We start from the raw sequence: 15,508 nt of genomic DNA on the forward strand, positions 1-15,508 counted from the left end.
AAAACTCTTTTTCGGAAAATCTAAAAAAAGTCCAAAAATTATTTTTTGATTGTGAAGTATTAATAGTCTTAGTTCTCCATTTTGTCACAATTACGTTTATTATTGTGATGTAGCTTAAAATAATTTTATGATTGAATAAAATCTATTCCTTCCCATTCCACCCCTCACCTTCCAAGTTGGTGAATGGATTTGTTTTATATATGCAAGATAGCAATCTAAATCTGATACTACTAGGATCTGTAATGATGAGATTGAACAGTCTTCCATCCTTTTTTCTGTCCTCAAATTATAGGTGCAGTTTCACTGATTCTACAGCTTGTAGTTGGGCTAATAATATGACAAAGCATGGTTTAGCTTAAGTACAGCATACTTCAGTGCAAAATAGTTACATGTGTGAAGCCTTCTTACTCTTGAATTAGATTCTTTGTTAAAGTTATTTATTATTTGTGTTATCGTAGTGCCTAGGAGCCCTAATCATGGACCAAGCCATGGAGCCAGACAAGCACAGAACATAGACAGTCCCTGCCCCCAAAGAGCTTACAATCAGAGTACAAGACAAGAGACAGAAGATAAATACAGACAGATGGACAGGGGGTACAAGGAAACAATAAGACAATATTGGTCAGCATGATAGATAGTGGTATCAGCACACCAGTGGCCTAGCTGTTGTCAAGTTTTTTGTAGGTATCACAGCTTGAGACAGTGTGTGAGATAAATGCTGTTTCATTTTCTTCCAACTGCAGTGGTGGACCACTCAAAGAAAAAATTACACTTGATGATGGCCGAATTGGAGAGAGGCCAGAGATAGCTTATCATGTAATCCACACAATGTTAATGGGTTCTCTTGCAATGATGTTGGAAGGGTAAGTTTTATATTGATATTTCTGTTTTGAAAGTGGCAAAATATTACTGGTATTTTAGTCACCCGTTTAGAAGTTGTCCAAATTGTCCCCCTCCCACATTCTTCTCTGAAACCCATTTGACATATAACACTAATAATTACTCTAGGAAATAGGCGAGTGAGCTTTGCCATATATCGCCAACAAAAAAAAAAGTAGACTATGCTTAAGTGTCTTTGGTTTCTTGAACCCATTTTCTTAGGTTTTTCCCAGCATAAATCTGAGAAGTTAATTGGAACAAATTTTTAATCATTGCCCCGTTGGTCTTCAAATTCAGCTGCTGTGCTAGCATTCTTTTTAAATTCCTATGTTCCATTGAAATCTTATGTAACTTTTTGATGCACCAGGTAGTTCATGGTTAAGGCCGTTCTTGAATCGTGGGATGATTGTCCAATAATTGCTGCTGAGTTGTGGACAAGCCATGAAAATTGTAGAAAAGTAATAATGGACCTATTTGTGGTAATAAGGCCCATTATTACTTTTCCACGATTATTTGCTATCAGGAGCCCGGGGCTCCCACTGTCAACATTGCACTGAAAGTCTAATATCACAGGAGCCGCAATTTCCAAAATATTGCAAATTAAGTAGGGCCTTATTCATGGTGTATCATGGAAACTAGAAATGGAAAAGACCTCTACTCCATCTCATTGTCTGTTTAGAACATCATGAGATGTGTGTTTTGACATGTCAAGCAACAGCAAAGCAGTTTAAAAAGATATTCTGAACATTTATTCTTATGACACTATATGTAATGCTGTTTAGACTAGAACAATGGCATTTTCCAGACTGTTAGCCAAATAAATTTTAGAGACAGGTGTGTGTTTGTGTCTGGAGTCTGAATACAATCTGTGCAATGTCTCATCTTTGGATTTTTGTGGTGTTTCCCAGCATAAAGTATCTGTGGACTCCCTATATGTGTATGCTTGCAGCATTTGGTGTATGCTCCCCTGAGCTTTGGATGACGCTTTTCAAATGGCTTCGACTGAGAGCTGTACACCCAATATTGCTGGTGAGTCATCATTACCAGTCATTTTTAGCCATTGATGGTAGTTGTTATAGCTAATGAGTACATCTCTTTTATAAGTGATGAGTAACTGAGAATTCTAAAGAAACATTTAAGGTTAGAAAAATAGGGCAGCCTGGACAAATGTATATTTAATTGTTGGGAAAGATTGAAAAATTGTCAAACTAAACAATAGCTGGAATTATTCATATAAGGTTTGTTGAGACCATTTGTCTGCTCATGTTTATGCTACAGCCTCTAATCAGGGTTTAAGAGGGATAAATGCTGCAGTGGGAATCAGGACCACTTCTATTGTAATCCCAGCTCTACCACTGATGTGATGAGTGGCCTTGGGTAAATCACATCTCTTTTCTGCCACATTTTACCATTCCATAAAATGGGGATCATATCCAGTTACCTGATTCAAGGGTGCTCTGAGGAATAATTATTTATTGAATGTTTGTACAATGCCTTGGACATGTCACTTGCTATGTAAATGCTAAGCAGTAGTACTCTGTAAGAACTGCCAAGGCAGTTCTTCCAGAGGTAATGTAGTTGATACCAGGTTATGTAAGAACATCTATTTGTTTCTATTTCATGTTTTATTTTGTGCATGCAATTAACTGACCTACTGCAGTTTTAATTGTCAGTAGATTGCTTTGCATACATTCATTACTAGAAATTACCAAAACAGTGTTATACTACTCCTTCTTTGCAAGACGAGGTTGATTAGCTGAAATGCTGCTGTGCTGTATAATAGGCTGTTCTTTTGTATTAATACTGGGATTCTGAATGAGAGAATAAATACGGTTAAAGGGAATTGAATTGCACTTTTCATTCTTTCGTTTTTTCTTTGTCTCTTGATCACCTTAGTGAGAGAGAACCTGTTCACTCTTGCTTCCTCCCCCCAGCTCATGTATGCACTTCATCACTGTTGCTTGAAGAATAAACTATTCAGACCCAATACTACTAAAGTTACAGTGAGCCAAATTCTGCAGTGTTTAATCAAGTAAAATCCTGTTTGTTCATATTGAGTTTTGCTTGATTAAGAACTGCAGAATTTGTCCAAATGTTGTTTAATGTTCATGTCTGAGACTCGTTCTATTACAGCTGACCGCTTTTAGATGTGCGGTGTTGTTGTATACGTTTTGGTCCAAGAATATTGGAAAGTTGAGGTCCAGTAAAAGATATTACCTCTCCCACCTTGTGTCTCAGTTTTTAGGCACAAACAGTAAATATCCCAGATTCCATGTGTGGGGAATAAAGGAGCAATCAGTAATCTCTTTTTTTTTTTTTTTTAATATTCTAGGCTCTCATTCTGAGTATGGCAGTTCCAAGTATAATAGGTTTCAGCTTGTGGAAAGAGGTAAGAAAAAGAGTATTTTAAGTGTTCATTGTAGGCACAGTATAAGTAATGTCTTGCTGGTGAGAGAAGATAGTGCCTATGTGAAGTGTGCTCTAGTGAACACAGTTCTTTAAAAACAGCAAATAAAATCATATATAGTTGTATGTACAAGGATACATAACAATTGTGGCTGGTGCAATTAAAACATGCATTAGTCTGTTGTCTGAAGACAAACACATTCATTTAAATTTTGGATTTATAAAGTAAAGTGATTGTACAGAGAAAATATTGCAAAAGTAAAACATTGGAACATTTTTAAGAGTATGTCATCCCATGCGTGTTTTCACTGAGAGGCAGTTAGATAGGTTGGAAGTAGAATTACAGAAGGCAGTTGCAAGTGCTTTATTTGAAAAGCTCCTGTCAACAAGAAATGGAATTCTTAGTTTAGAACCTTACGTAGAAATAATCTAGATGTTCAAATACTACAATAAAGGATACCATTTAGGCACTTACATAGATGTGTCCTGATTTAAAAAAAAAAGTTCAATTCCATATTGCAATAGTTCAGAAAAGCTATTTCTAAATACTTAATTGTTTTAAACAATTTATTTATGTAGGAAGTGTTAAAAGGTTTACAAATCCTTGCTATGTAAATATCAAGAACAAAACAATCAATACAATAGTGAGCTTTTGTTAAATAGACATTATACAGGAATCAGATTGCTCTTTTAACGGGTGTTATCATATTACAGAGTGAATAATTGTTAAAATTTAAGTTTGTAAATGGCAAAAGTATCTGAAAATTGTAGTTCTTCTCTGTACTGAGATGACATGGACACAAGAACAAATGGATATAAACTGGCCATCAATGAGTTTAGACTCAAAATTAGGTGATGGTTTCTAACCGAGGAGTTAAGTTCTGGAACAGCCTTCCAAGGGGAGCAGGGAGGGCAAAAAACCTAACTGGCTTCAAGACTGAGCTCGATAAGTTTATGGCGGGAATGGCGTGATGGGACTGCCTACAATGGCATGTGGCCCATCGGCGACTGCCAGTAGCAAAAATCCCCAACAGCTGGAGATGGGACACTAGATAGGGAGGGCTCTGTTACTACAGAGAATTTTTTCCCAGGTATCTGCCTGATGAGTCTTGCCTGCATGCTCAGGGTCTAATGATCACCATATTGGAAGTGGGAAGGAATTTTCCCTTGGGTCAGATTGGCAGAGACCTTAGGGCAGTGGTTCTTAATCAGGGGTATGCGTACCTGAGGGTATGCACAGGTCTTCCAGGGGGTACATCAATTCATCTAGACATTTGCCTAGTTTTACTAAAATTTCATACAGACAATGAATGACTTGTTTATATTGCTTTATATACTGATGTGTAAGTACAGTATTTGTATTCCAATTGATTTATTTTATAATTATATGGTAAAAATGACAAAGTGAGCAATTTTTCAGTAATAGCGTGCTGTGACATTTTGTATTTTTATGTCTGGTTTTGTAAGCAAGTAGTTTTTTTTTAAGTGAGGTGCAACTTGCGGGTACACAAGACAAATCAGACTCCTGAAAGGAGTACAGTAGTCTGGAATGGTTGAGAGCCACTGCCCTAGGGGTTTTTTGCCTTCCTCTGCAACATGGGGTATGGGTCACTTGCAGTTTTAAATCAGTGTAAATGGTAAATTCTCAGTAACCTGATGTCTTTAAACCATGATTTGAGGACTTCAGTATCTCAGCCAGAGGTTAGGGGTTTATTACAGAAGTGGATGGGTGAGGTTCTGTGGCCTGCAATGTGCGGGACATCAGACTAGATCACGATGGTCCCTTAGTGATAAGGTATGAACATCTGATTCAAATGGTTTATTATTGAAGTTCTGATACAATGTATGTATAGCAGTAGAGTAAGACTTTCTTTACACATCTTCTGACTTCACATATGCTGCCAGTGCATTTAAATTGGCTCTCTGGGAAGCTATAATGGCTTTAAAATGTCAGATATATATCTATTTACAGTAAATAAAACTTGTTCAATTGACTGGGGAATTCTGTACTTCAGATTGTTCTAACAAAACTGTTTTAAGGGTTTGGACACCTAGAGGGCTCTATATGTTACAAATCCAGTTTAAGAAGTTTGTGTCATTATACCATAGAACTGAACTGAAGGAAAGGGGGGGAAAAAGTTGCAAAAGGTTAAAAAGATCCAGATGTTATAATAATTTTCTCTCAGAAACTTCCATAATTTTATACTGAGGAGAATTGTGTTGGGGTCATTTGAGGAACAGAAGGACACTTCAACAAAATGCATTACTAGATTAAATTACATAGTATTGTTAGATCTACTATTACCCTCTGTAGAGGGACAACTGCGATTTAGTTTACTATTGTATGCTTCAAGTTACTGTCTCAAAAACCAAAGGGAAAAAGTTTGTGGTTTTGTTCGTTTTTTAATATAAGGGGTCAGATTCACTCCTGGTGTAAATCCTTTGGAGTTTATGGTACTAAACCATTGAATTTGAACCAAAATATAAAACAGTTTTATTAGACTTTAATTGATCATCTGTAGCAATATTTCTTTTGTGACTGTAAAGACTACAGATTACTCTTATTGCTGTATTTAAAGTTACAATGTTTGAGAGATCCCATTGGGCTTACCATGGTACGTAATAAACTTCTGTTTATTTTCTTCAGTATTTTCCTAGGATAATGACAGAGCTTTCAGAACTGCAAGAATTTTATGACTCAGATACAGTAGAACTCATGATGTGGATAAAGTAAGTGTGAGTTCCTGGATGTATCTCTCTGTTTTGTTTTGCTCAATGCATTTTTGTTTTGAGTAATAACAGCATATTTTATCATAAGACATAAGAACAGCCATACTGGGTCAGACCAAAGGTCCATCTAGCCCAGTATCCTGTCTTCCGACAATGGCCAATGCCAGGTGCCCCAGAGGGAATGGACAGAACAGGTAATCACTAAGTGATCCAACCCCTGTCACCCATTCCCAGCCTCTGGCAAACAGAGGCTGGGAACACCATCCCTGCCCAGCCTGGCTAATAGCCATTGATGGATCTATCCTCCATGAACTTATCTAGTTCTTTTTTGAACCCTGTTATAGTCTTTGCCTTCACAACATCCTCTGACAAGGAATTCCACAGGTTGACTGCGTTGTATGAAAAAATACTTCCTTTTGTTTCTTTTAAACCTGCTGCCTATTAATTTCATTTGATGACCCCTAGTTCTTGTGTTATGAGGAGGAGTAAATAATGCTTCCTTATTTACTTTCTCCACACCAGTCATGATTTTATACACCTCAATCATATCCCCCCTTAGTCATCTCTTTTCCAAGATGAAAAGTCCCAGTCTTATTAATTTCTCCTCATCCGGAAGCCATTCCATATCCTTAATCATTTTTGTTGCTCTTTTCTGAACCTTTTCCAATTCCAATATATCTTTTTTTGAGATGGGGCAACCACATCTGCACGCAGTATTCAAGGTGTGGGCGTACCATGGATTTATATAGAGGCAATATGATATTTCTGTCTCTCTCTATGAGCTGAGGGGTGAAAACATTATCTATCCCTTTCTTAATGATTCCGAACATTCTGTTCACTTTTTTGACTGCCACTGCACATTGAGTGGATGTTTTCAGAGAACTATCTACAGTGACTCCAAGATCTCTTTCTTGAGTGGTAACAGCCAATTTAGACCCCCTCATTGTATAAGAACAAAAGAACAAATGGATATAAACTGGCCATCAGGAAGTTTAGACTTGAAATTAGATGAAGGTTTCTAACCATCAGAGGAGTGAAGTTCTGGAACAGCCTTCCAAGGGGAGCAGTGGGGGCAAAAGACATATCTGGCTTCAAGACTAAGCTTGATAAGTTTATGGAGGGGCTGGTATGATGGGATAGCCTAATTTTGGCAATTAATTGATCTTTGACTATTAGTGGTAAATATGCCCAATGACCTGTGATGGGATGTTAGATGGGGTGGGATCTGAGTTACTACAGAGAATTCTTTCCTGGGTGTCTGGCTAGTGAGTCTTGCCCAGATGCTCAGGGTTTAGCTGATCGCCATATTTGGGGTCGGGAAGGAATTTTCCTCCAGGGCAGATTGGCAGAGGCCCTGGGGGTTTTTCGCCTTCCTCTGCAGCGTGGGGCATGGGTCACTTGCTGGAGGATTCTCTGCACCTTGAAGTCTTTAAACCACGATTTGAGGTCTTCAATAGTTCAGACATAGGTTAGGGGTTCGATACAGGAGGGGTGGGTGAGATTCTGTGGCCTGCGTTGTGCAGGAGGTCAGACTAGACGATCATAATGGTCCCTTCTGACCTTAAAGTCTGTGATTCTATATGTATAGTTGGGATTATGTTTTCCAATGTGCATTACTTTGCATTTATCAACATTGAATTTCATCTGCCATTTTGTTGCCCAGTCACCCACTTTGGAGAGAGCATTTTGTAGCTCTTCGCAGTCTGCCTGGTACTTAACTATCTTGAGCAATTTTGTATCATCTGCAAATTTTGCCACCTCACTGTTTACCCCTTTTTCCAGCTCATTTATGAATATATTGAAAAGTACTGGGCCCAGTACAGACCCTTGGGGGACACCACTATTTACCTTCTCCATTCTGAAAACCTACCCTTTGTTTCCTATCTTTTAACCAGTTACCAATCCATAAGAAGACCGTCCCTCTTATCCCATGACCGCTTACTTTGCTTAAGAGCCTTTGGTGAGGGACCTTGTCAAAGGCTTTTTGAAAATCTAAGTACACTATATCCACTGGATTCCCCTTATCCACATGCTTGTTGACCCCCTCAAAGAATTCTAGTAGATTGGTGAGGCATGATTTCCCTTTACAAAAACCATGTTGACTCTTCCACAACAAATTATGTTCATCTATGTGTCTGACAACTTTGTTCTTTACCATAGTTTCAACCAGTTTGCCTGGTACTGAAGTCAGGTTTATCGACCTATAATTGTCAGGATTACCTCTCGAGCCCTTTTTAAAAATTGGCGTCACATTAGCTATTCTCCAGTCATTTGGTACAGAAGCTGATTTAAATGATAGATTACAGACTACAGTTATTAATCAAAATCCAGTTATTAATATGAGTTTTCCCTCCATACTTGATCATGTGGTTTGGGAAGAGAAAGAAGACAGGGATTATGGGCTTGATATTACTTCCATTGAAAGCAATAGGAACTTGTCATTGACTTCAGTGGGAGCAGAAGCAGCTTCTGCATTGTGTGTGACTTGCTTTCATATAATTTAGTTACCAATCTTAATCGCCAAGTAAAAAACTTAAGTTGGTGAATGTTATATTCTTAGTTCTTTAAATGCTAATTTTCTAATAGCTATTTGCAAAAAACATTGGTGGAGACAAATATCAGGCTTGATCCTGCAAGGTGCATAACCACTTACATTCTTAGCTGTATCAGGGCCAGAGTGCTCAGCAATTGGCAGAATCAACCCTACTGATGGAGGGAATAAGAGATTTAAGTAAAGCAGTAATGTAATGTATTTGGTTAAAGACTTCCACTTTGACCAGGAGGCTATGTCAGTTCTTGTCCATGGCTAGCTGTGTTGGTCATAACTAAGGCTACGTTTTAGTCACGGGTATTTTTAGTAAAAGTCACAGACAGGTCACGAGAAGTAAACAAAAATTCACAGCCCATGACCTGTCCCTGACTTTTACTAAAAATACCCATGACTAAAACTGACGGGGGGCCTGCCCGGGGCCCCCGCAGGTGCTGTGGGAGGGCAGCCCGGGTGCTGGGGCGGGCAGGTGACATCATGCGGCCTGGGACCCCCACTGGTGCTGGGGGTGGGTGGGCAGGCAGCGGTATGTGGCCCGGGACCCACGCTCGTGCTGGGGGCGGGGAGGGTTGGCAGGGCTGGCATGCTACCTACCTGCCTCCACGCCTCCCCCACCCAGCAGCAGCAGACTCAGTTTGGGTGTGGGAGGGGGCAGGGGGTTGGGGCATGGGATGGGGTGAGGCGGGCTCTGGGCGACGCTTACCTGGCTGTGGGGCTCCCCAGAAGTGGTGACATTCCCCTCGCTCAGCTCTGTCCTAGGCAGAGGCGTGGCCAGGCAGTACTGCACACTGCCTCCGCCTGCAGGCACCCCCACCCCCGGCAGCTCCCACTGGCCGCAGTTCCCGGCCAATGTGAGCTGTGAAGCCAGTGTTCTGGGCAGAGGCAGCGTGCAGAGCTGCCTGGCCGTGCCTCCTCCTAGCAGCTGAGCAAGGAGGATGTCGCCGCTTCCGGGGAGCCACCCAGGTAAGTGCCGCCCAGAGCCCACCTCACCCCATCCTGTATCCCAACCCCGTACCCCCTCCCACACCCAAACTCTGCTGCTGAGGGCACGGTGGCCTGAGACTGCCCCAGCAACGGCCAGTGCGCCTGGTGCAGGGGCTGCCTGAGCTGCCCCTGAGCGAGGTGCATTGGCCGCTGCAGAAGTCACGGAATCCGTGACCTCCGTGACAAACTCGCAGCCTTAGTCATAACAAATACTGAGAGTACAACTGAATCTTACTTGAAGAAAAAATAATTTATCTGTAAAAATAAATGCTTTCCCAATGAGAACTACAGGCCCTATTTGGCCCTCACACAGTGCAACAGCTGTTCTGTTGATGCTCCTGGAACTTGTGCCTTTGAGGGTTGAATTGGGCCCCTTGTGTTCAAATAGTTTAGTGACTTTAACTGTACGTCTTCAGAAAAGACTAGGTTGATAATTATGATGTTCCAACCAATTTCCTCTTTTTGTTAATAGCAGCGTAGGATATTTGTCACCCTGTGGATCTTTATGGCAGCAAGTGGAACCATGCCAAGTGCCTAATGACTTTTGCATTAGCCTGCATATATTACACATCAAGTACATAATTAATCATGGTGAATTGCTTTGAGATATGCTCAACAAAGAGCAGTCTGACTACCACTTTTTACAGCTGTTTGTATTTTTAATGAAAATGGAAATTTTTCAGTTCATAACTGAATATCTTTATTGGCATCTGCTGGCGGGCCACGAGACAGTTTGTTTATATTGACCGTCCACAGGCACGTGCCTGCGGACGGTCAATGTAAACAAACTGTCTCGTGGCCTGCAGGCCGCAGGTTGCCCACCACTGAACTGAGCCTGTTAAATATTTGTGTGACCTTTTTTGATAGTCAAGTTGTCTAAACACATATGTCTTTTACCAGTACATCTTCAAATAAAATAAAACCTTGCCAGGGCAGAACATATGATAAAATGAATCTGATTATTTAAAAATATTCGTTGTGTGGTGGGACTTGCAGGAGCTTTTAATTGCTTTTTGTTGATAGGTAGGTAAAATAACTGAGACATATTTTCTGAGTATAGCTTTTGAACTACCTTTATATAAAAATTTGTATTTCTTTTATAGAAGCTCTGCTAGGTGTATATAAATATGTAGCATCTCTTTTCTTGTTCTGTGGTTTTCATTTTTTCTATAGTTATTGCCACATTTCTTTTCCTCCTTCGCCTTCCACCCATTCCTGTGTGTGCTACTTGGCATTCTCCTGCCAGCTCAGAAGACAAGGATCCCAGTCCCTTCAGGACCAAGTACTGTTTCATGAATTAAATGATGCAGAAGTGAATGGCAGTTAGCCAACCCTTCTCTCCACTCTCTTCATCAGGAGGCTTCTTAATCAGCTCATGCTCCTAATAAGCCTGGGCTTCCACCTAGGAATGCAAAGGACTTTGATCATGCTACTAGGCCACTTCATAGCTGATTGCTAAGAAGAGTAATTTCAGTTAAATGTGTTAGATGCATAATGGTATCTTCATGAGCTGGAATTTTTACCTTAGCAGGTTATAAGATTCATTTGGGTGTTAGAATTGATATAAAATATTGTTTTAGAAAATATGTCCTTGTACTTAAATGCATGAAGTGATGTTGTTTTTTGTAGAAGACAGGCTCCTGTTGCTGCTGTGTTTGCTGGAAGTCCACAGCTAATGGGTTTGATTAAGCTGTGTACTGGATGGATGGTGGCAAGTCTACCTTCATATAATGATGTTGATCTTCTACAAAGAAATGAGAATGTGAGTATCTGATTCCAAAAATGTATTGCGGTATCAGTGATTCATTCTTCATTCGTTATGTGGGAAATGAGTTGAGGTGCTTGATATGTGTAGGAGCATTGAAAATTATACATGTCAAAGAAGATAAGGCCACCTGATGGTCTTGTGGAGTTGGAGTTCCAACATGGGATCCAAGTTCAGGTCTCCGTGTCCCTTGTTTCCCGGACCACCTGGGGTGAGCAATTTTTATTATTTATTTATGCTAGTGCCCACCATGTGGCAGGTGCCTTCCAAACATTAAATACCAATGGAGTTTACATTCTAAGGATAGACAAGTAGACAGAGGTTGGGGAAGGGTAATATACATGGCAGCTTGATTCACCATAAGCAGCATGGCAGAAGTGGGTTTTAAGAGGGACATGTTAGGAGAGTTGTGGACTTGCCGATGAACTCAGGGAGGTTTTGCCATGCATAGAAGACTGTGTGGAAGAACACTCAGGAACACTGAGCGAAGGGCATCGGGGGCCAGTGTGAAATATGACAAAAGAAGATAAGTAAAGAGGGACAGAGTTTTATAGAGCTGTGAAGGTGGTGTCAGAAACCTTAAATTTGACATAAGAGTGGCTGGGGAACAAGAAGAGAGATTGAAAAAGCGTGATCGTATCAGTGGGCAAGAAAGATAAATTTAGTGACTTCATTTTGTCTGGATTGAAGAGCAATGTATGTGTTTGAGAAACCAAAGAGGAGGATGTTGCAGTAAATCAAGGCAGGATATAATGAGGTCCAGAATGAGAGATTTGGGTGTGGAGATGGAAAGAAAAGGACAGATCTTGGGCATACTAAGAGGAATACTTAAAAGAAGTTGCAGGACTCGCATAATGCCTGGATGTTTGGATGAGGAAGAGGGAAGAGTCAAAATAACCCTCTATGTCTCAAGTTGGACCCACTGGTATAATTGCTCTAAAGTCCTCCCATGAATGGGTACACAGGAGTGCAAAATAATATTAATTCATTTCCAAAACAGTAAAAATCTCACTTTTTGTATACTGGTATTGTATGTATATGTATGTGATGTGTCTGGTTATTTGGTAAATACAAGATAGGTCAAATTCTTGGGACCCATTTAATTTAGATTATAGTGATTTAATTTTTCCTGCACCTATGTAGGATTATAATTTTTCCCCATCTAGAATCATTTAATATTCAGACCTAGTAAAGTCACTGAATTTAGCATACTTTCTAGTATTGTAGTATACAGTGTGTCCTCATTTATGTATTCACCTCCATATCCCATGAATTAATTTCCCTTGATTGCAAGAGAGGTTTTTCGGATCATTATAAAAATGCAGAAGTGAAGAGCTAACTTTCTGGATTCTGACATGGTTCTGGGCTACCAGCTGAATTCATGGGCAGAAACAGACCTGCATCACTGGAGTCTGAGATAAACATCTTTCAATTAAGATGTTTTGCTACTTAACTGAACCATGGAGCAGAATTGACATCTACTTTGACCATCCGTGCTGGAATTGTATTGTATTCCAGGACTCCGAGGATACTATGTAAACAATTGGCTTCAGAATAGTGAAACGTCGGTAGGCCTGAATGACACTAGAAATCATTTTGTTGCCAGGCAGTCTTGTTTGAGAATACAACAAAAAAATAAATTGGAGAGTTAAGAGTTAGGTGGTTGATTGAGGAGAGATAATTTCTTATTTTACTGGGTTTGACGCCTTGACACTGTTACCTTCTGTCTTCTCATGACCAGTGAATACTGAGGGTATGTTTACACTGCAAATGCCACAGCAGCACAGCTGCAGCTATGCCACTGTAGGGTAGACCCTTGCTACAGCGACAGCAGGGGTTTTTCCATCGCTATAATAAATCCACCCCGCTGTGAGGTGATAGCTCAGAATTCTTCTGTCGACCTACTGGTGTCTATACCATGTGTTAGGTTGGCTTACCTATGTCTCTGAGGGGTGTGAAATTTTCACATCTGTGAGTGATGTAGCTAGGTCGACCTAAGTTTTAGGTGTAGACCAGGCCTGAGTCTCAGCACAACTTTAGAAACTGCATTTTGCCAGTAATGTTATTTTTTTAACAGGAATCGACTGCCTCACATGATTTTAGATGCCCTTTGGCTTATTTTTCCTTCCACTCCTCTCTTGCCTGTTGATCTCCAGTGAGATCTCCTGACACCAAAAAACAGAATCTAAGCAGACATTTCCAAAGTCTTTAGCAGTGCACTTCCGTAGTAGTGGTCGGTAGCTGGTGCAGAATATCAATGCAGCCATGAAAGGTAAAAAAGTGTTCCAAGTTTTCTGTTTAGAAGGACTTGTCCGATCACCTGCTATTACCACGGGGACTACTCTGCAAGGAAATTGAGATCAGAACTCTAAATAGGTTCCTCATTCCCTGTTTGAGGGTGATGCAAAAGTATAGCAGGAGAGTAGCAGTGTCTCATCACTCTCTAGGAACTCACCAGCGGACTTCAGAAGCATGTGACAGACTCCAGAGTGAACCATATGTCTTCTCCTTCATTAGAAGAATAAATAGCCCAAATGTGAAGATGAAGAAATTAAGTGTATTTGAGTTGAGGTGGGAGGATGGGCTGAGCTGGGAGCAGAGTGGAAATAGATTTTCAAAGTTCTGCTGTTGAAGGAAAGGCTGTTAAAACAGGATTTCCCAACCTCTTAGGGCAATTTTACCAGGTTAGCAGCCCAAGACCTCAACTATAGCAGAGTTTACGTCATCTCCCATTCAGCTCCCCATGGTCTTATCAGCTATGGAGCTTTTGCTGTCCACAGTTGTCATAAGCTAAAAATACTAGCCCACTAAAGGACTGACACTGGGGCTCATCTTTTAAGATTCCTCCTCCTTATCTTGAGAACCAGTCACAGAAGCCTGAAGCGTTATTCATGAAATCCTGTAGTATCATATACCAGTGCTTGTAATCCATGGTTGCTAAATACTCTCGACAAATGTCTAGTGCACCAGAGACTTGAAACCTTATGACTAGTCTCCAGAAATCCATTTCACTTACAAAAACATATTTTACCCTTAGATATTTCTGGAAATGTATTGAGTAGCAAATTTATACAATTATATTTTTTAAATAACTGCCTTTTTATAATTTGATGTATATGTAACTTCTTATTCCCAATTACCCAATGTATTTAATATGCATTTAATTTTCCATGGTTTTAATTTGTATTAAATATTTTCTAATCTACAGATTTATCAGATCTATTCAAAAAGGTCTGCCGAGGATATTTATAAGATACTCACATCCTACAAAGCCACCTACCTAATTATAGAGGATTCAATTTGCAATGAGGTTGGACCTGTGAAAGGATGTAGGGTTAAAGACTTACTGGATATTGCTAATGGCCATGTAAGTATCACCTGGAAAAAGTCAAATGTTTGAATGAATAAAGTAATTAGTTAAATTTAAAGAAAAATGAAATTAATGCCACAGGAATACTTGTTTTGCCAGTTACAGTTAGCATGCAGTCTGGAATTGATAAATATCTTAGTGAATCTTAAGCTTTTGTTTTGAAAACACCCTTCTTTTTGAATTTTTTGAAACATATGATCTTTCCCCCAGGTTGTTCCTTAGCCCTGCTGAGTAATCCCTTCTGATATGTTGGCACCTAACTGTGTTGCTTCCCCACCAGTCATTAAATATCTAAGCCTATACAATTAAATTATTTTTATATCTAAAATAGGTTCTGTAGAGTATGTCCTCTTAGGCATATCTCGACTATTTTTAAAACGTTTAAAAACCCTAGTGCAGACAGAGAAAAGTTGTATTGTAACGCATTAACTTGATCACCTCTACCAGCTAACATATTACAATAAACTTATTCCATCTACACTAGGTATTTAAAATATGGTAGTTACAATGATTTAGGTAAACAAGCCCTTAGATACCACTGTGAAGTATGAGCACCAAATAGGGAATTAAAATCTGCTTAGACTTCTTCATACTGGAGTCTGCTTTTTGCCTTTTCCAGGTTTAGTAACTCTTGCTTACTCTGTTGGTAGGGCTTGGTTTTGGTTTATTTTGGGGGTGGGGGTGGAGTTAGAGGGAGTTAGTGGCTATTCATGTCTTCAGTTTCAGTGAGAAGTCTTTCCAAAAAGTGAGTCTTACAACTTGCTCTGAAAAGGACCAGGCTTTGACTCAGAAGATACAAATGCATGGATCACAATGAGTGCATCTT

General features: G+C 39.8%; 1 protein-coding gene across 1 annotated transcript in view; it reads left to right on the plus strand.

The window, feature by feature from the left end:
* Positions 1 to 14,904, plus strand: part of DPY19L4 (dpy-19 like 4) — a 43,460-nt gene extending 28,556 nt beyond the window's left edge. Inside the window, exons 13-19 of the mRNA XM_026659854.1 lie at positions 744 to 863; positions 1,788 to 1,908; positions 3,212 to 3,268; positions 5,933 to 6,015; positions 11,177 to 11,309; positions 14,521 to 14,679; positions 14,893 to 14,904. Coding sequence (XP_026515639.1) covers positions 744 to 863; positions 1,788 to 1,908; positions 3,212 to 3,268; positions 5,933 to 6,015; positions 11,177 to 11,309; positions 14,521 to 14,679; positions 14,893 to 14,904 — 685 coding nt within the window. The remainder of the gene's footprint in view (positions 1 to 743; positions 864 to 1,787; positions 1,909 to 3,211; positions 3,269 to 5,932; positions 6,016 to 11,176; positions 11,310 to 14,520; positions 14,680 to 14,892) is intronic.
* The last annotated feature ends 604 nt before the right edge of the window (positions 14,905 to 15,508 follow it).

This window comes from Terrapene carolina, unplaced genomic scaffold (assembly GCF_002925995.2).
Source record: "Terrapene carolina triunguis isolate 2854851 unplaced genomic scaffold, T_m_triunguis-2.0 Scaffold58, whole genome shotgun sequence".
Taxonomy (NCBI): domain Eukaryota; kingdom Metazoa; phylum Chordata; order Testudines; family Emydidae; genus Terrapene; species Terrapene triunguis.